General features: G+C 42.3%; 1 protein-coding gene across 4 annotated transcripts in view; it reads left to right on the top strand.

Moving 5' to 3' along the window:
• PAMR1 (peptidase domain containing associated with muscle regeneration 1) overlaps positions 1-21,080 on the top strand; it is a 67,925-nt gene that overhangs the window by 37,920 nt on the left and 8,925 nt on the right. For 3 of the 4 annotated variants that reach the window (XM_027817659.3, XM_043549481.1, XM_043549480.1), the window contains exon 7: positions 19,043-19,213. The exons of the other annotated variant lie outside the window; for it this stretch is intronic. In XM_027817659.3, coding sequence (XP_027673460.1) covers positions 19,043-19,213 — 171 coding nt within the window. The remainder of the gene's footprint in view (positions 1-19,042; positions 19,214-21,080) is intronic. 4 annotated transcript variants of the gene reach the window in all.

Below are 21,080 nucleotides of genomic sequence, written 5' to 3'. Positions count from 1 at the left end.
GGGGAAAAGCAGAAAATCAAGTTTGATTATATTTTTCAGAGCAAAGGGACAAACTGGAAAAATATCCATGGCAGTAATACTTTAAAAATGGAGTCAAGTAGTTTCCTAACAGAGTTGTAGTTCCAAGAATTATATGGAGACCGAATCATGCAAAGTAGCTTTTCACCAACCAGATCTTGCAGATATGGAGCTGAGGGGAAGTGTGGGCCAGCTTTAGTTCTACATAGGATATTTAAAGTGAAGTCACCTTTGCAGCATTGAATAAGCAGTTCTGGAAACCTTGGGTCTGAGTCCCCTTCCAGTTCTATTGGAGTGAATGGTCAGTAATCCCACTGAAGTCAATGGATTTACCTTGGTGTAAAATGGGTGTGTGTGGGGGGAAGATTAGTGCCTTTGAATATTAAATTGATGTAACAAAATTTGCAACAGAAGGCAGCCAGAGCACTGAAAAGATTTTAATGGGGAACAGTCAGAGAAACTAGACCTGCATTCTCTCAAGGAATAGAGATGGAGGGAGCATCTCAGTGAGGCACAGCAAAAGCCATTTAAATGGGAGTGAGACACTCAGCAGAAGTTAGAATTGGAAAAGGTGTATGGTACTGAGTCATCTAGACACCATGCCAATACAGAATTATTCCCTGTCAAGACTAGTTTTAAATGCGCTAATCTATAGGATCATTCCAGACAATAAGGAGAGCTGCTTGAGTGGGACAAACTTCACTGAACCATTTTTTCCCTCTAAGCTAAATTCTGTCGCCGTGTTGGAATGGCCACTGTGTTCAAGCTGCTTCACTGGGACAATATTCAGCCTAATTATTCTGTCACTTACAATTTGAGATATTAATAAAGTGATTAAAGGCCACAGCTCATGCTCTCTTCTATCTCATACAGTGGGAGCCAGGAAATTGTCTTATCATTTACAATTAGAGGTGTTAATATGGTGGTTTAAAGTCTTCAGCTGAGGGAACTGAATTGAGGACATATGTTAAAACATCTGGTAATGATTCAGTCAAGCAGGTTTAAATGGACAAGGTGGGTGAGGTATTATCTTTTATTGGACCAGCTTCTGTTAGTGAGAGAGACCAGCTTTCGAGCTGACACAGAGCTCTGCTTCAGTTCTATCGAGTACCCTGGAACCAACATGACTACAATAACATTGCATACAAAATGCATGAGACAACTACTAATTGAGACAACTCTGATGATCCTACTAAATGGTATCTATTACATGACCTTAAATAACAAAATGCCAATCAGCGGAGGAGTTTGAGTGAGGGCTTCATTAGTTTCCCCCCATATATACAATAAACACCACTCCCAAACATTGCCTACCTTTAAGAACATGTTATGATAATCAAGTAAATAGAGAAACCTAACATTACATTAACAATACTTTTTGTCTCATTCTATTTTCACACTGAGTTTATTGCAACTCCACTGACCTCAACAGAGTTAGCTGTGATTTACACTGGTATAGGTGACATCAGAATCAAGCTTTTTGTGTGTGTGTGTGTCTCTCTCTCAGTAATCATGCGGTCATAGATATTAGAGACAGCAAAGATCTGATCATCTTGTTCATTTCTCTTGTCAATGCTGCGTTGTTCCCTGCCATAGCCAGAGACAGAACAGTAATAAATCCTTAAGAGATATAAATTGGAGCAATGGTAATAAACTGGGTAGAGATCTGATCCTGTTGCTTCATGAACAGAACTGCCACTCAGGCTCATCATGTTGCTGATGTTTTACAAAATGCTGGCTTGTTCTGCAATTGCAAAAAGAATTGGTGGAGTCTTTTCTAACATCACAAAGTTGAGTTTGTCCTCTGAGGACAAACTGTAGAAAGATGGCAGCGCTACTTGAGAGCAACGAGTGAGGTGCTCCCTCCCCCACTACCTTCCATCCCGGGACTGAGCGTTCTGACTCAGTAGCCCTCCCAGGGCCTGCTGGCCCCACAGGCAAGGGACTCTGACCTCTTTCTTCTCTGAAATTTCCTGTTACCTTTGTTTAAAACAAAACCAAACAAACTTGAGTTCTTGAGCAAATGCAGGGATCTGAGACTGAATGGGGAATTCATTGCTCAGATCCGATTTCCATTTTTCTTCTGTTTCTCAGTCCTGTTTGCCAGGAGCAAGAGATTTGTTTTACATCCCAATGAAGGGCACAGCCAACAGACTCAGCTGTAGCACGCTGTTCCCTCACTACAGCCTCTGGTACTACCAGAGCTGTCCTTAGCAGTTTTGAGTGGGCCTGTGAAAAATTGACCCCCATCCACTGTGATCATACAAATTAATACACACAGGCCTGGCTTGAGGATTTGGAGAGGGTCCGTAAAGAAAATTATTGGGATTCCCTCATACTTAACTGACTTGTTGTGTATAAAAAGGGGAGTAAATTTTGTCCTTCCTACCCCAGCCTCCTGCTGTCGGAGAAGTGGAGCCCAGCTGTCTGTGCTGGGTTTTGTGCGGAGGTTATACGAGTCAGCATTTAATCCTGTGTTTCAAGGGACAAACCTCCAGATAAGGCTAGGATTGAGGGCTTTTTACTGATAGAATATAGGTGTCCACATTTGCAAACTGGAATCCTTATGTGATCAACGCAACTCAGTACCTCCAAAGGGAGCCACAGCTGTTTTCTCAATTAGCAGGTGCATTATCCTACTGTATGTGCATCATAAGGCCAAGTACATGCCTCATGGTTGTACTTTGGTAGTTCAATGGTAATAAAATGCCTCTGATTCATGGGAAGCCACTCTAAACCCTGAGGCTCAGCTCTGTGACAGCCAAGGGCAGCATGCAGCAGTGCCACGCTCTTCAGTCACAATTACTTCCCTGCTCCCCGCACCCATTTCTCCAAGTAGGAAATAATTTACTGCAGCTTTTTAATGTGGGTCCAGCTTGCTTCTTCCCTTGAATCAGCTGAACATCGCTCATCGGTGCATTGGGGAGGTGAAACCAAGACTCCACCCACTGCCCATCCTCTGTCCTTGCTCACCTGTTTTGGGACTCACAAGAATACAAGCCCTGCTCCCTCCCACACAGATAGACTTGGAGGTATAATAAAGTGAGTGCTAATGGGCTTGTCTTCATTGCAGAGTTAACTTGAGTCCCATCCACACACAAAAACACTTCACTTGAATGTGACCATGCTTTTAAATTAGTTTGGCTGGCCTGTCTGGAGGTATGGGCTAAAACTTGAATTAGCACAACTCACGTGCTTTTCATATGCCCTCTCTGTATGTGGACACAGACACAGGACCGACTTTCCGTTGTGTCGGTGGGTGCTCGATCCCCGGCTGTGCCTCAGGTCCCACTCCACCCCTTCCCTCAAGGCTACACCCCCACCCCACCCCATCTCTTCCCACTCCACCCCACCTCGCCTCTTCATGCCCACTTCTGCCCCCTCCCCTAAGCACGCCGCATCCTTGCTCCTCCCTCCACAGCCTCCTGCATGCCATGAAAGTGCAGGGGGAAGCACGGGGAGGGGAAAGCGCTTATTGGTGGGGCCTGCTGGCAGGCAGGAGGTACTGGGGGGAGGGAGAGGTGCTGATAGGGGGACTGCTGGTGGGTGCTCAGCACCCACCATTTTTTCCTGGTGGGTGCTCCAGCCCCGGAGCACCCACGGAGTCAGCACCTATGGCCGCAGGCTAGGTCCACGGGAGTGCCAGTAGTCCTCCAGTTCCTTCCTATGTGCCCAGAAAGGACAGACAAGTTTGCCCACAGTTCACTGAGGGGGGGAAACAATTCATAGAGCATCTTAGTTTACTGCATCACAAGAACCAAGGGATGTGCTTCAAAAAATCTTAGTGCCACACACAAGTGAATGCAGGGACAGTGGGGACACAGCAGCTCAAGTGTTATTGCACACTGTGGGGTCTCCCCCATGAGCTAGGCTAACTTGAGAAGGGTAACTCAACTTGGGTTATTGACTTTTAATTGCAGTGAAGACCTATCCAATGTGACTACACAAGCAGGACTTACTGCTCTGTACGTCTCTTCATAGCTACTTAGGAAGGGGTCTCAATGCAATTCTATGGTAATACCATAGGTCTTAGTGATAAGGCTACTATTTTTCAACATTTTGGGAGAAGGCCAGTTATGATGGAATAAGGCCCCTCTCCATCATCTTTCTCTTGCTCCTATTGTACTTATCGAAACTCTTATTAGCTTTTATGCCCCTTGCCAGGTATAACTCATTTTGTGTGCCTTAGCTTTTCTGATTTGGTCCCCCCATGCTTGTATATCTACCATAACGGACACTGTTTACCTCACTATGCCACTGTTGAGGAGATAGATATGTTTAAGAGGTTGCTTAGAGTTTTAGAGTTGCTTAGACTGCAGAAAACATGCACTTGGAATTACTATCATGGATACCCTGTTTTCCTTGATAGTAATGGATGTAAGGAGAGAAATTTGGTTTTGGGATTGGAGAAACAGCATGGTACAGGTTTCAGAGTAACAGCCGTGTTAGTCTGTATTTGCAAAAAGAAAAGGAGGACTTGTGGCACCTTAGAGACTAACCAATTTATTTGAGCATAAGCTTTCGTGAGCTACATCCGATGAAGTGAGCTGTAGCTCACGAAAGCTTATGCTCAAATAAATTGGTTAGCATGGTACAGAGGACAGAATTACAGTATGAGTCCCAGATCTGCCACTGACTCACTGTATGGCCTGGGACAAGTCATGCAATAGTTTTTCCATCTGTGAGAAGAAGTTGATAACCGTTGGCTGCCTGGTGGCAGTGTTGGGAGGAGTCATCAGCGTATATGCTTGCAGTGCTTTGAAAGGATAATGGCTAAGTATTGTTACTGGGAAACAGGTGATGTTTTGAGCAAGCCTGAAGGAAGATGCACCATTTTTTAATTTCAGAGTGATAGCCATGTTAGTCTGTATCAGCAAAAACAACGAGGAGTCCTTGTGGCTCCTTAGAGACTAACAAATTTATTTGGGTTTAAGCTTTTGTGGGCTAGAACGCACTTCGTCAGATGCATGCAGTGGAAAATACAGGAGCAGGTATAAATACATGAAAAGATGTGAATTGCCTTACCAAGTAACCTCACACTTGATAAGACAATTCACATCTTTTCATGTATTTATACCTGCTTCTGTATTTTTCACTCCATGCATCTGATGAAGTGCGTTCTAGCCCACGAAAGCTTATGCCCCAATAAATTTGTTAGTCTCTAAGGTGCCACAAGGACTCCTCGTCATTTTTTAATTGTTTCTCCTGGTCCTGTCACAGATTGTTTTTCAGTTCCCATTTGACACCCAGTTTTGCTCTCGGCGGGATTAGACAACATGGAGGTAAAAATGCCTGAGCCCCCTCTATAGCATAGACTCTAGCACTGCTACCACTGGGGACGATTAGAGCTCTCAGTTCTCCTAGTTTTCGCTTCATTGGGAAAAGGTGTATTTTTAAACCGATTTTAAGGTACCTTGTGGTAAAACTGTAGCGGGAGCTTGGGGTTTACTTCAACCTGCTAACGCATGTTAAAACCACAACTTTCTTGTCTTCACTAGAATTTTACCTTGTGCTAGTTACCATGCGTTCGCTAAAGCATACGCCTTTGTCCTAGTGAAGACAAGGCCTTTCTGTGAGAGCAGTTCAATCTCTGGCCCAGATTCTGTCCTGCATTTTATAGGAGGCACAGCTCAGGGGGGTGGGTAAAGATAGTTTTCACCAACTTTTCACTTTCTGAAGTCTGGGCTAACACAGTCCCTGTTATAAAGCTAATTTATGGCAACTTTTCACAGAGGCCTTCAGCCCAGAATAGTTGAAGCACAGAACACTCTAGCCACACATACACTCCCATCCCCAACACACCTGGGCCTACCGCTATCATGTCCCTATGCTGGTGGCTGTGAGGAGGTGTCAAGGTTCTCTCCCCACTCTGAACTCTAGGGTACAGATGTGGAGACCTGCATGAAAGACCCCCTAAGCTTATTCTTACCAGCTTAAGTTAAAAACTTCCCCAAGGTATAAACTTTGCTTTGTCCTTGAACAGTATGCTGCCACCACCAAGCATTTTAAACAAAGAACAGGGAAAGAGTCCACGTGGAGACGTCTTCCCCCAAAATATCCCCTCCAAGCCCTACACCCCCTTTCCTGGGGAAGGCTGGATAAGAATCCTCACCAATTTGTACAGGTGAACACAGACCCAAACCCTTAGATCTTAAGAACAATGAAAAAATCAATCAGGTTCTTAAAAGAAGAATTTTAATTAAAGAAAAGGTAAAAGAATCACCTCTGTAAACTCAGGATAGTAAATACCTTACAGGGTAATCAGATTCAAAGCATAGAGAATCCCTCTAGGAAAAACCTTAAGTTACAAAAAGACACAAAACCAGGAATATACATTCCATCCAGCACAGCTTATTTTACCAGCCACTAAACAAAAGGAAATCTAACGCATTTCTAGCTAGATTACTTACTAACTTAACAGGAGTTGTAAGGCTGTATTCCTGATCTGTTCCTGGCAAAAGCAACACAGAGACAGACAAACCCTCTGTTCCTCCCCCTCCAGATTTGAAAGTATCCTGTCCCCTCATTGGTCATTTTGGGTCAGGTGCCAGCGAGGTTATCTTAGCTTCTTAACCCTTTACAGGTGAAAGGGTTTTGCCTCTGGCTGGGAGGGATTTTATAGCACTGTATATAGAAAGGTGGTTACCCTTCCCTTTATATTTATGACAGGAAGATTGGCATAAAGTCATTACAATAGATCTATAATCAGGGGAATATCTAGTTGGGGTGTCCTGGTTGCTTTATGCCACAGGAAGAGTGCAAAGGAGCCAGAATGTAGCCAAGAATTGAGGACTCTACAGCCATTTACTTCCTGCTCTCTCTGGAGACTGCCAGTGTGGCTGCTAATTAATACAATTCCTAGCTCTTCAGGTACAAATGCACAAACTCAAGTTTGTGGTAGTCTGAGAATCACATTGAACACTTCCCTGGCATGCCCAAGTACTAAGAGTTTCCCTCTGCCTTTCTTCAATGGTTCTTCTCAGAGATTTTGCTACTGTGGGATTCAACCATCTATGAAGCTGACTGCCCTATGTGCTCCTCGCTGTTACAAACTGTGGGCCCAATTCTTCACTGCCTTGCACCTTATGGAACCACTTACCTCTGTGCTAAGTGGATATAAAACACTACCAAATCAGAATGGTAGCACTGTACACCCACTTTGCAGAGGTGTGAATGATGACATAAGCTACAAGGCAGTGGGGAATCACACTCACTTCTTGTTCTCTTTCTGGCTGCCCCCATGCTCCTCCTTGTTTTATTCACATGCTCAGCAACTGTTTTTTTCAGCCAATCAAAGTATCTTGCTTAGCTAGCACTCTTCAGCAGGATGTTGTCTCTGCATTTTATTTCACTCAGTTCTTTTCCTCCCAATACCTTCACACCATCTCTTGGTAGTTTTGATCTCATTTTCTTCAACAGGCAAACAGCACAGAACATCATAAATCTCTTGTTTCTCTTATGCATTCAAGGGCTGAACAGGCCTTTCTGTAGCCCAAACTAATGCAGGTCTAGATCATTAAGATGTGTTTTTCTATTTGATCATTATTTTTGTTACATTTAAGACACATATACAAATATTTTCTTAAAGCACTTGGTTTTTCCTTGAGGATCACCCATCCAAGTGCTGACCAGGCCTGTCCCTTCTTAATTTGAGATCTGACAAGTGGAATGGCTTTGGGCAAATTTCATAATTGGATGTAGTGATGACAATATAATCTTTTATACTACCTTTTATACTACTGTGGTTTTCCTTTTCATCTGCATGAAGGTTGTATTCTCTGCGGTATGAGAATATAAGATTTACAAAGGGACATATTTTGGAATTTGTTCTATGTATTAATTCTCAATGTGCATCGAGAAGGTGAATGGTGGGGATCATTAGGATTTCAGTTAGCTTAGCATCCTATGAACAAAAAGGTCCAATTGTATAATTAAATAGGCCATCCAAATACCGGAAAGGTTGCAACCAGAGACACAGTTTTCTAAGGACTAAGAACAATGCTGATAAAGATCAAGTGGCTAATTGTAAGCAGCAGCCTCCAAATTGCCTCCAGATGAATAAATCACAATGGGTGACCCAAGCCTGTTTTCACATGGATACTCTCTCATTCACAGAAGCAGGGAGATGGAAAACATCAGGGATGTGCTCCAATTGGCTGGAAGGGAATGAAAAGATTTTGGTTTCAGTAGGGATTACATCATCGATTTGTCTAATTATTCCTAGCTGGTAGAACTGTTGCAGAAAAAAAAAATTACTTGTGAAGAGGCACAGAGAGCAGGACTGGAAATCCACTGGGTAGAGTACCTGGATTGATGATCAACTGTTATGATTTCCTTTGGGCTTCATATTAGGAATGATAATTCATGACATTTATAGAGAGCTTTTTAGCTTCAAAGACATGCTATAGATGCGTAAACTGAGACTGAAAGGGTTAAGCAGCCAATCTAGTTCCCTTCACCTCTCCCCGCCACTTCTGCAGATAATGAGAGTACTGATCACACAGGGTAGAGTTGGACACTGGGAGATGCCGGGGGTGTGCACTCAATGGATGCTGAACAGTCTCTCTCTATTGGGCCTTTGTCTGCACTGAGGTGCTGGGTCTGAGACAGAAGGGAAATGAGGGTAGAGATAGTTGATCCATAACCATTATTGGATAGCATTTCTCCAACACAACCAAAAGCAGAAGCTACAGAAACCTGGTGACCACATGATCATCTGCAGAGGTTCTTTGCAGTCTTGTAGGAAAGGAGTCTTCTGGGGAGTTCCCCTCTGCTTGGCCTTGGAGTGGAGGACAGGATTTGCCACTTAGGGTATGTCTACTCTGCACCTGGGAGCATGCTTCCCAGTGTGGGTGGACAGACACATGCTAGCTAAAGGACCCCCTGGGTATGTACTAATGTTGCTAGCCCAAGCCATCATCCGTTCAGCCCCCAGCTACACTGTTATTTTTCATATGCTAGCTCAAGCAGAGCTACCACCTATCTGTCTACTCACTTTGGGAAGCACATTTCCAGCTTCAGTGTAGATATACCCTGAATTATTTGGCCGAGGCCTCTGAAAGTGACTGTGCTGGACCCGAGGTTAGAATTCAGGAATCACCAGCTTCTCTTACCATGAATGTAGATATAGTAGATTCCGCTTGATAGCAACCTGGATATTGACAACTTCTGGCTAATAGCAGCATTTAGCTGGGAATCAGTCCTGTCCCATTGACTTTAATGTTAGTGGGATTTCAATATTGGCAACAGCATGCCACTTATTAACAACATTTTTTGGAAGACGCCCCAGCTGCAGGCAGGTTTGCGGGGCTGCAACTAGGGAAGGAAGCAGTGAGATGTACTGAGCCCCAACGATTGTAGAGCACAGGGAGAGGTACAGTGCAGCCCAACAGATCCCCAGTGCCCCCACTCCCCAGTGTCCGGGCTGCAGCACCTCTTCCCACTGCTGCCTTGCCCAGAGGCTGGTTTGCAAGACCGCAGCCAGGGAAGGCATGTCCCAGCACTTCCTTCCCTGTCTGGAGCCTCGCAAACCTGCCTTCTGTTTATTAGCAACTTCCAGATAACAGCACCATTTTGCTGGCAACCGAGGGGTTACTAGTAACTGGAATATACTGTACTATGGTGACAGGCACTGTACAGCTAGAGGATTTTGGCTGGTATTCATGTGGCAATAATAGTTCAGTAGCAGAGTTACCCAGTTCCTGGAGATTGGGTCATACAGCTTATTATAAAAAGTGCCCCAGTTAACATGAATATTTTTCTAAGAATAGATCCTCCCTGCCCCGCAGCTTCTGTACAGAATGACAGGAGGTCTGCTGCAGTATTTATATCTAGGCTTGGCAGAATTCAATTTCTATTTTTTTTATAATTTTGCTGAATAATATCGGTCTATTTTTAAACCTTTTTTATTTTTATCAAATTAAATTTTCACATTTGGGGAACCTTGTGGGGGGGAAGGGCTACAATAATTATTTATTGACAGGAGAACTAGAGATTCAAAAAGTTAAAGCTTTATAACCAATGAAACACAAATTATCAACAGCCTATGTCAAAATATGCAAAGTAAATAGCCTTAAATCAACTGCTAAGAATTTCTCAAGCGTCATTTTTCTTACTTTACCTATCTGTAAATTAGGATAACTATGGATGGAAACATTTTTTGCCTTGGTTTGTGTGCATATGGTGAAATCTTTCATTATTGTATGCAGTGTTGTTGTAGCCATGTAGTGTCCCAGGATATTAGAGTGACAATGTGGGTGAGGTAAATGACTTTTATTGGACCAACTTTTATCGACACAAATCTAATCTTTCCAAGCCAATTTATTTGTCTGTATTTTTTTCTATTTGGAGGAACTTGTTATAGGGAAATCATTTTTAGCCTTGCATTTGCAGCCTCCTTGACACACTGTACAGAAATGCCCTCCTTGCTAATCACCTTCCCATTAGTAGATCTCACAAAGCCCAGTTGCTTAATTTAAAAATAAAACCCTTTCCCCCGCCTCCATCTGAAACCTAAAGCCAACAAAATCCAATAGGTTAAATATTCAAGGGACATGAAAGATGATTCTCAGGGACTCTGTACAGCACCGAACACACAAACATATAGCATATGCACACACACAACCACCCATTGAAAGGAGGGATAATATCTCCCAAAGCAATTTAGCTTTCAACATGCCCTTGCCTCAAGACACAATGCATTGATCAAACACAAAAACTCATGAGTAGCACCAAACAAAGCAATTCTCTTGATCAGTGTGTACTGCAGCCTACAGAAACCCTTTCCCCTTCCCTGCCTCAGCTGCAGAAAGATGATACACCCTCTCTTAAATCCCCTGCCAGATCATGTGACAGGCAGGTAGTCCTCAATCATTTTCTGGCCTTTTTACCCAGTCACATAATGATTGTCACTCAGAAAGGCCACTTAAGTCCTCCCCACCAACAAGAGCCAGGAACTTTCTTACCCCCTAGTGTAGGTTAGGGAGAGAAGGAATAAATGTGGTTGGAATAAATGTTATCAGGACTTTGTTGTTCACATGGAGTTTCAGAACCCAATGAGCAAGAGTAGAGAACAAACTCTATGAAAAATATAGATGACAATAAATACCATAAGGATCAGGTCTGAAAATGTAGTTAATTATGGGGCTTTGTGAAGTGCATCCCAGTGCTCTAGGATAGCTGCTGAGGAGTTCAATGGAGGCACTGTCGAAGCATGTGCTAATCACTCTGGGGCTCTGGATCATCTGCGCTTGCACAGAGCTATCACCTGGAAGAGCTAGTTTGCAACAGTAGCAGTTGTGACTAGCACATAGATTGAGATGAAGATACATTTATTTTACATTGAATTAAGTTTCTCATTTTTCTGAGAGAAGGAGTGTCCCAAGCTACTCCAATGTCAAAGGAAGCAGCATGGTCTGGTGGATAAAGGTACTGTATGAGGAAACCTGTTATCTGTTCCTATCTCTGCCACCGACTCACGGGCTGACTTTGGGCAAGTCACTTAATCACTCTGTGTCTCAGTTTCCCCAACAACAAAATGGGGGTGATGATAGCTACGCATTTTTGTAAAGGTCTTTGAGATATATGGATAATTAGAGCTAAATATTATTATTCTAACTAAATCTCTTCAGGCAGTCATTTTAATAATCTTGCCCTCAAAACAAAAATTGGAGCAGAAAAAATAAAAGGTGATCCAGTGAGACCCACAGAGGCAAAAATCAAACCTATTTTTATTTAACATGGTTTATTTCAGTGGGGTTGGAGGCATACAGGGCCTCTGTATCTGTAAAGGACATTGAGCTGAAAGAAGTTCATGCAGGTAGAGTTGGATGGGAATTTTCCATTGGAATGATTTTCTGACAGGAATTCACTTTCAGCAAATTTGAAATTTCCCCAGTTTTGTAGGAATTTTTTTATTTTCAGTTGGAAAATGGTTCCCAGATCCATGGCTCCCTTACTCCTCAGTAGCCTGCCTGGAAGGCCACTAGTTAGCCTGGTATCCCAGGCTCCCTGGCTCCTGGAGCAGCCTGCCAAGTGGATTGCCCCAGAACCAGCCCTTTCTAGTTCCCAGGCTTCCTGAGCTGCCTGACTCTCCACCCAGTGGTCTGCCAGAGCTCTGTGCAGTTCAGGAAGCTTCAGAAACATTTCAAAAGGATCAAAATGAAATTTCAGAATTCCCATTTGGTGGGAAATTTTAAAAAACAACTACCAGTGTTTCATTGCGTTTCAGAATGATTTTTTTTAAATTTCGGAATTTCTTGTGGAATGGGAATTCTGGTTTTCTGTCAGATCCATGTGCACGTCTCTGCTAACTCCGGTACATGAACTTCACCTGGAACATCATTTGTTAGTGTCATATTGAATGGAGTCTGTAGGCCTCTCTTCAGCTACAGAACAAGTACATCAGAATCAGCAGCAGCTTCTCCTCCATACTGCCCACTGCCAATGCACCTCAGTCTTGACCTAAGGGGCTGCACGTAGCAGGGGTGAGAAGAGAGCTCAGTCTCCACAGCTCATTCAGTTCAATCCTTGGCTTCTCAGCTGAGATTACCAACACACCTTATGCAAAAGCAATACTGCAAGTTAATAGAAAAACCTTCCCTGAAAGCAGTTGAATAGGCACAATGTGTTATACACATTAGAACAAAGGTCAGACTGGAAGCAAATCTCTAACTTGGGACTGTGTGACCAGATCAACTTCTTTAGCAGCAGCATCATTAAAAAGCCTACACAAGCAATTTAAAAACAAACAAACAAAAAACATTTATAGGCCTATTGTGTCAGATTTTAGGAGGATGAATGGGAAATGCAGGCCTTGCATTAGGACCAGTGATGATAAATCAGGTATCATCTGGGCATGCAATCTATTATTGAAAAGGAGATGCATTATTTAGATATAATGTATTGTGTTTTTATATATGGGGGACTGGGTGGGAGAGCAGAAAAGTGGCATTTTTTTTGAACAATGAGGCCATGGGACAAGAACAAATGGCACCTCCAGCAGGGAGTTGAAGGACACTGAAGGGAGAAAAAGTGCAGTTGATCCAGTTTCTCCCATTGCAGATTCTGAGCATGAAAACCATTTCTAAATGACAGATGATTCAGAACTGAGGAATGTCTCCCAAAAGCAATTGAAAAAGGAAGGGGAATCAGCACTGTATTATTTATAATGGAACATCTGACTTTAAGAATATTTGTTCATTTATTCTAGTTTTTCTCTCAAGGAAAAAAAAGAAAAAATCTGTCCAACAGGGAACAGTTTTAATATATTTCACGAGACAGATATGTTTTTCCTTTTCCAGGATGTGTCAGTAGGAGACAAAGGAGCATGCTATTAAATTTTATTACACAGTCCATGAATGTGTTACACAAGCAATTGAGACATCTGTTTTGGTTTTTTTTGTTAGAGCATCTCTCACAGTGCAGTCCCAACTGTGTCAGCATTTCTGCTAGAAAGGCGTGAAGCCATCCCACCTTGTGCTTTTACCGTTTAAGCTCTCACAAACTATATAAGTCAGGCTGGGTCCATGCTTGCATTAGATACTGCAGTGATGAGGATGTGCAAGTATCTAGGATAGATTGGCTGTGAAATGTCCAAGGAAGACTGGAGGTTGAAAAACAAAGAGAAATTAAAGATGGAAAAGATCTGTTAGATAGTCCAGTCCATTTGCCTACCAGTGCAGGATTGTTCTCTCCAGGGCATTTTCTAGTGCATTGTCTGGCTGAATTTTCAGTTCTCACATGGCGAATTCTATTGCTTCCATTGGGAGTCTACACAGAAGGTTTTCTTGATACTCAGTAAGAATTTTTTTCAGAGTAGCAGCCGTGTTAGTCTGTATTCGCAAAAAGAAAAGAAGTACTAGTGGCACCTTAGAGACTAACCAATTTATTTGAGCATAAGCTTTCGTGAGCTACAGCTCACTTCATCGGATGCATCCGATGAAGTGAGCTGTAGCTCACGATAGCTTATGCTCAAATAAATTGGTTAGTCTCTAAGGTGCCACTAGTACTCCTTTTCTTTTTAGTAAGAATTTTCTGATTCTTAATTTCATCCTATCACTCCTAGACACACCCCTTTGTGCAGCCCTAAATAATTTCTAGCCATCCTTGACCTTTTCAAACTTCAGATTCTTGTAGGCTATTAGCCATTGCTAAGGTATACATGCTCAGCCCTTAACCTTTCTTCATGGGTAAATTCCACATCATTTATGTCACTTTTCTCTGAACTCCCTCCAGTTTCTCTATATCTTTTGTGACAAAGCTCTGTCCTTGCCTCTGTGGGTCTGCATTTCCTGGCGGATTTCGCTAGCCTCAGAGGCTCACTGTGACCTTCCACGTAACCCTTCTATCTCTATAGACAAGGGTCACAGTCTTCTGAGCCATTTTCATCATAAGCCAGCGAGGGAGGTGAGGAGAAGTTATCCTTCCTTGCACAGTCTCTGTTGTCTCCCAGTCTCAGTGATTAATCAGGGGGCAAAGGTGTGTGTGGGCGGGAGCCCGGGCCCACCCTCTACTCCGGGTTCCAGCCCAGGGACCCTAATAGTGTACATGTACAATTCCCTGGGCTACTTCCCCCACAGCAGCCCTCACTTCCTCAAGCTCCCCCTTCCTTGTGCCTGATATGGTGTGTACTACTCAGTCTCTCCAACAGCACAACTTCCTCCCACAGCTCCTGACATGCACACCCACCTGACTAACTGGGAGGCTTTTAACTAGTTTCAGCCAGCTCCTGACTGGCTTCAGGTGTCCCAATCAACCTAGCATTCTCCCTGCATTCTGGAAAGTTCTTAATTGGCCCCAGGTGTCTTAATTGACCTGGAGCAGCTTCCATTTCACTTATCCTGGTACCAGGGATTTGTTTAGCCTGGAGCTAATATATCTGTCTCCCACTACTTTTCTATAGCCATCTGGCCTTGCCCTGTCACACTTTCTAGCAGTGAGGTGCCCAGAACAAATGCAGTATCCAAGGCATGGTCACACCAGTGCCATGTGGAGAGGGATTATTTTCAGCTCCAAGACATGCTGCATCTGTGTTTAGACAGCCCTAGATTGCACTGACTTTTGTGGTGACTTTTGTGGTGTGGTTGCATTGAAAACTCATGTTTAATTTGCTGCCCATATTTGCCTCCCAGAACCTCTCTCAGTTATTCCATCTGCTGGGTTGCAGGTGGGTGTTCTCCTCTGTTCTCAGAAGGCAGAGTGTGAAAGTCCTAGGCAGCCTAGAGCTGTTGCTTCAGATGCTTTCAGAGTTGTCTCAATCTGTCATTCCTTCAATATAAATAAATTGCAGTTGTTTGTGGATATTTTTCTGGTTGAGTCCTTAAAAATCAAGGTTCTGTTGGCTCTGGGTGGGCATAAAAGGTCTGACGGTACTTTTCAGAGAGACTCTACTTGTGTCTGGTCAAAGTTTCCCCTACCCCCAACTAGTGTGGCCATCACACTGGTGGTGCATCTACATAGCTTGAAAAAGTGCTGTGAGAGAAAATGTTATCGTCTGAAAAGCTTGGCAGTGACTGCCAGGGTATATGACATTGAACGGGGGACATTGCATTAACACCAAGTTGCTCCCTTAGTCTTAGAAGTAGGATAAGAGCTATTGATGCCTGTGCTTGACTCAGAGAGAAAGTCCTCCTCCTATAGTTTATCAAGACAGGTTTTTCCTTCTTCTGGTCCACTATAGCCAACTAATGCTACATCTGATCAGCATGTGAAAGCCATGATTACTTAAGAATCCCCAAAGGTGTGAAGCTAGAATCACAGGATAATAGGAATCACTTATTTTAGAGAGAGGACCTGATCCTCAGCAGCTGGCAGGTTCGTGCTTCAGAGTGAGAGTTTGACTTAAAACCAGATCTCCAACAGAGGTCAGTCGCTAAAGAGAATTATAAATAGAACCAGGCGCAGATGGCTGGACATTTTGCTGGATTGCACGGCACAGGGTTAGGTATAAATGACATCTACTTTCACAAAGTAGTCCACTATTTTTTTAAAAAACTTTTGAGAAATAGCTGCACAGACAACTGGAGGGGTTGGGTGTATTCTGAAAGGAGCTGAGAATGTTGAAAGGCTTTAACAAAATATCTCAGACAAAGAAGACCATCCTAAAATTCAATTGCATGTGTTGTACAATCTGAGGGAGATGAGAAGCAATCAGGTTCATGCACCTGACAGGCAGCCATCCAGATAATGAAAGGAAAGAATTATAGGAAGCACACAAGGTGCTAGGTTTTCTTTCAGGATCATCAGTGGAGATTTCATTGCAAAAAGTGGCCATGAGGTGAAAAGGATAAGGGCCCAATGGAACTGTTTAAAATACAGTAGGGAATAAGGATGAAAAGGAAGAGAAGCTGAAAGGAACAAAACAACAGAGAAACTCAGAAGGGTAAAGGATGCTATCAGGGTAACTTTATTACGACTGCCAGTCCAGATATTCTAGAGAACAATGCAGGACTCAGCTACAATAGTGCAATCTGATGAATGCACCGGGATATAAAATCTGATTAGTTTGATGAGAACAAAAACTAACATACAAAATGATCGACTAATTCTGCACTTACAGTGGCAAAGTGTAAGCAAAGGATAGAAGTGAGATAAATGTTTGAAAGACTGTTGTGTCAGAAGGGAACAGACACACAGCAGGTAAAAATATAGGTAACAAAAGGAATGTCTTTATTAATAATACTCAGCCATAATATGATGAAAGCACTGTAGAGATATTAGCTAATCCTCACACCATTTCTGTGAGGTAGGTAGTTTTATTATCCTCATCTGGGGGATATAGAAAGCAAAATAACTTACCAAGACCCCACCATGAGTCTGTGGTCAAGCTACGATTAGAACTCAGGACTTCCAAACCTGTGCTCATTTCTTTTGGTCCCAGTGTCTTTATTAACTTATCCCATGCGCAAGTGCAATCTAGCTCATAATTTTGATGTTGGGTGTTGTACCAAGATAATGGAATTGAACTGTTAAAGAGAACCTTGAGATGGATAAAGCTAAGAAGGTCACCAGACTGGAAACCAATATAATGAACAGGACTAGAAACTGAAGATCATCAAGTAGGATATCAAGCAAGAAAGATACCCTGAGTCTGTGATATTCTCCCAGAAAAAGTTATTGTAGCTGGTCAAAGATTCTGTCCGAGTGTATCCCAAAGATTGGGAAGCACAATTTAAACTGGTTGAAAAATAGTGTAGAGCTGATATGGGATATTGGTTAGGACTACCAGAGATGCAGAAAGCCCTATATGGGAGAGGAAGACTAATTCTGAGTGTGTTTCACAGATATTTATAGTGCTTCCCCCCCCCCTTTTTTTTAAATGTATGGCAGTTGACAAGTCTGTTATGACTTTATATTTAGAGAGGAAAATTAGGAGCATGATGGAATAAATTAGCATTCCAAGAAAGATATGAAGAGTGACTGAGAATAGAGAGACCACATCTGGGCAGGCAAATTATGTTTAGAAATTTCAAAATACCTAGAAAAAATGCTTAAACAGTATGATGAATACATCTCCCTCTGCTCTCTTTCCTTTACATATGTAAAGCTATCAACTAGGAACCATAATGATATAAAAGATTTTTTGCTCAATTTTTAGGGTTACCATTTGGAGTGTTCTGGATAAGGATATGTCCAAGTCTAAACTCTGAACCCACCAAGTTTGGGAGTGTTTGGATTTGGGGTCTTTTCTAGTTACTAAATGTCCAATGGTTTTCTCTCCCAAGGCTCACGGATAATGGCACTGAGCCACATTGCCAAATGATCGCTTGAAGTGTGTAATATTTCTCAAAATGGTCAGAATTCTATGGACCCTTGATGCTTGTGAATGGTGTGACATTCAGACCTGGTCTTGCAAACCTTACTCACATAAATAGTCCTTATTTATGTGAGTAGTTGCATAGACTTCAGTGAGTCTACTCGCATGTGTCATGAGTAAGGATTACAGGATTGGACCCTGAGAGAGGCTTTGCCATTGGCATCAATAGGAACAGGATTTGGCCATCAGTTAATAAGTAATAATATTCTTTACACTTCTAGTTAATGAAATAGTAACATAGTAAAAGAAAAATTCATAATCCTATGAAAGAAGTGTGAAACAGGAAAGATCTGTCTGGCACCCATCTGCATTGAGACTACCATCTTTATGGGCCATAACTGCTCTTATAAAACAAGATAACAGGTACCACTGAAACAGGTAAAGCCCTAATCCTGCAGGGCTACATCTGCGTGGAGCCCAATTGACTTCAATGGTGCATCTGTTCTCAGCGAATTGTAGATACACAGAGAGAGAGAGACACTGAATCTTCTGTTCTCTATTATGCCCTTGGAGACATTCTTCCTTGGTGTGATTAAGCTACCCAGCCAACCAGTGTACAAAGGGTGCTGTGACCTGCACATTTACTATCTGCAATAATTACATTTATTGGGATTTTTCAGTATATCCCAATATAGAAAATACTGTGGCAATGGTAAATATTGCATTATGGTAAATGACAAGGTCCATTTTTAACAGTTGTTGTTGGGCCCCACAAAACACAACTGTACATGCTTTTAGATGTGAGTGAAAAATATTAAAGAGTATGTGAAAGCTGAAACAAGAATTTTAAAGAATTTCAAAACTGGGGTTTCCAGGTTCTAAGTTATATCTTGTATTTCTCTGTTGATCAACAGAGTACTTCATTCAAAACTCCTATTGAGATGGAGGGAGCTTCAAATAGGGACAGTTTTAGCAAGTTATGGCCCCAGTCCTGCAAACACTCAGGCATGTGCTTACCTTAGCATACATGATTAATCCCATTGAACTGAATGGTACCACTTATGTGCTGAAAGTTAAGTATATGCATAAGTGTTTGTAGGATCAGGACCTATGTGAATTTTTGAAAGAACTTGCATGTACCTGGTCTTGTAATTTTGACTCCTGTGCCCATTTTTAAGCTATTTTTTTAATGTTCTACATAAAATATCTTCCTAACACAGTCCTGTTTTTGTAATAAAGTGGATTTTTTTGAAATATCTGAACTGTCAGTGGTGATGTGTAGGACTCCAGGTGCTCCTGCTCATGGTATTGTGGAAGGAGATGACTTTAAATACGGGGCCCAGGTTTACTTCAAGTGCAACGCAGGTTACAACTTAAAAGGCAGCCGTGTTGCCTACTGTCAGCTTGATGGGAGTTGGTCAGCACATCATCATGAATGTGGTAAGGTTGCTTTAAGTTTTGATTCTTATCATGCCTAACCCATTGTATTGTCATTAAAACAAGCTATTGGGATTTAAATATTGGAATGTCCAAATCTCACTTGGAATTGGGCACATCCATGACTTAACACAATGTTCTTTCATCTCTGTATTTTTAAGACACCGTAATGGATATTAATTTACTATCTTGGTGCCCAGGCCTGCAATCCTTACTCAAACAAAGCTCCCATTGTTTCATCTATGCCTAAGCAAAGACTGCTGGGCTTGGACCATGACTGCATAATTTCTAGAACCTGAAATACAAAAGAGGACCATGTGTCTTGTGCATTAATTAATAGCTATTTCCAGCACTACTGTGTTTCTTCTGAAGAGGTTTGTTGCACTCTGTGGCAGTGATTAAATGGCTCATTGTGGGGAGAACAGAGTAACATAGCAATAGGACAGTCATGCTAGAAAAAGAAAAATACTTTTGGTTAATGTTGCCTTGATAGTATGAAGGCAAACCTTAGATCTGCCATTGAAGATTCAAATCTTTCCTTTCCACCCCCCTAGCCAAACAGTGTCCTGTATATATTTCTTCTTCCAGAAAGATGCTTCTGTTTCAGTTGTTTCCCACTGGACAGCTTTTGTTCCCAGATTCCAGAATCCTTTGCACTGGTTGGAGTAGGGCTTTCCAAAAGATGCTGAGGCAAACAATGCAAAATATTCTTGGGAGTGTTTGGGAACTCCTTTATAAGAGCTCTTGGAGATCAGGAAGAACAATTAAGGACATCCTTTGGGATGGATAGGAATTCTCCAACTGAAATAAATGTTTTGGAGTTTGGTCTATGAGTAACTTCAGTGTCCCTAACATTATGATGACATTGGCTACACCTCTTTAGTCTATAACTTGGTCTGCCCCAGCCTTGTCTCTTATTGAAGCTATCTATGTTGTAAGAAGTATGTTCTTCCCAACTGGCTTCTCCTTCTGTTTAATCCATCAGATAACTCATAGCCCTATACTTAACTTATGTCACAGTCTGACACCCTAGAAATGATAGTGCTGTCACAGAGTCAGCAATATGCAGGGTCAGATAGTAGAAGAAGGCCCTTTTCAAGTGGAGGCAGTTAGCTTACTTGGTTCAGAGAAGTTCAGGTACTTCTGAAATACAAGGGCTCTACTAAATACTCAGTGCAACCAGGCTGGATGCTACTATGGAAAATAGTTTACAAAAAAGGCTCCTTTTGTGATTTCTCAACAAGGATAGACTGATGTGATGTGGTTTCTGCCTGTCCTACCCTACTTTCCTATAGGAATGACAGACTAGATGGCAGCCTGGTCGGTGCCTGTAGGCAGGTCAAATATTTGTAGGGTAACTATAGACAGGCACATCAGGTATCTTAATTCCCCATCTCCATATCTGTGAGATCACATGGTGATGGGAGTGGTATTGTGAGACATGACCACTAGCAATGTACCAGCCACAAGGGCTTGTGAAGGAATGAAATTAATCTGTGATATGTGATCAGGATTAAAGCAAGAGGGAGAATGATGGAACTAAACTAAAAGCAGGCATAGAGCTTCCTTCCTCTCCCTCTCCTGGATGTGAGAGAGCTCAGCTCCACCTCTTCCTGCCTCTTCAATATGGTCCTGATTCGGCAAAGCACTTACGCATGTGCCTAACTTTAAGCAGGTGATCAAGTCCATCTCTATTCACTCAGACATTCAGACATATGCTTAACTTTGGTCACATGTTTAAGTCCCATTTAAGTTAATGTAAAAAGAACATACTTAAGCACTGTGTAGAATAGGGATGGATTTAAAATAGTATGCTTAAGGCTAGTCACGTGGTTAAGTGCTTTGCCAGGACGTATCTGGAAAATGAAGA

The sequence above is a fragment of the Chelonia mydas genome, chromosome 6, assembly GCF_015237465.2.
Source record: "Chelonia mydas isolate rCheMyd1 chromosome 6, rCheMyd1.pri.v2, whole genome shotgun sequence".
Taxonomy (NCBI): domain Eukaryota; kingdom Metazoa; phylum Chordata; order Testudines; family Cheloniidae; genus Chelonia; species Chelonia mydas.
This window is presented reverse-complemented; position numbering and strand designations above follow the sequence as displayed.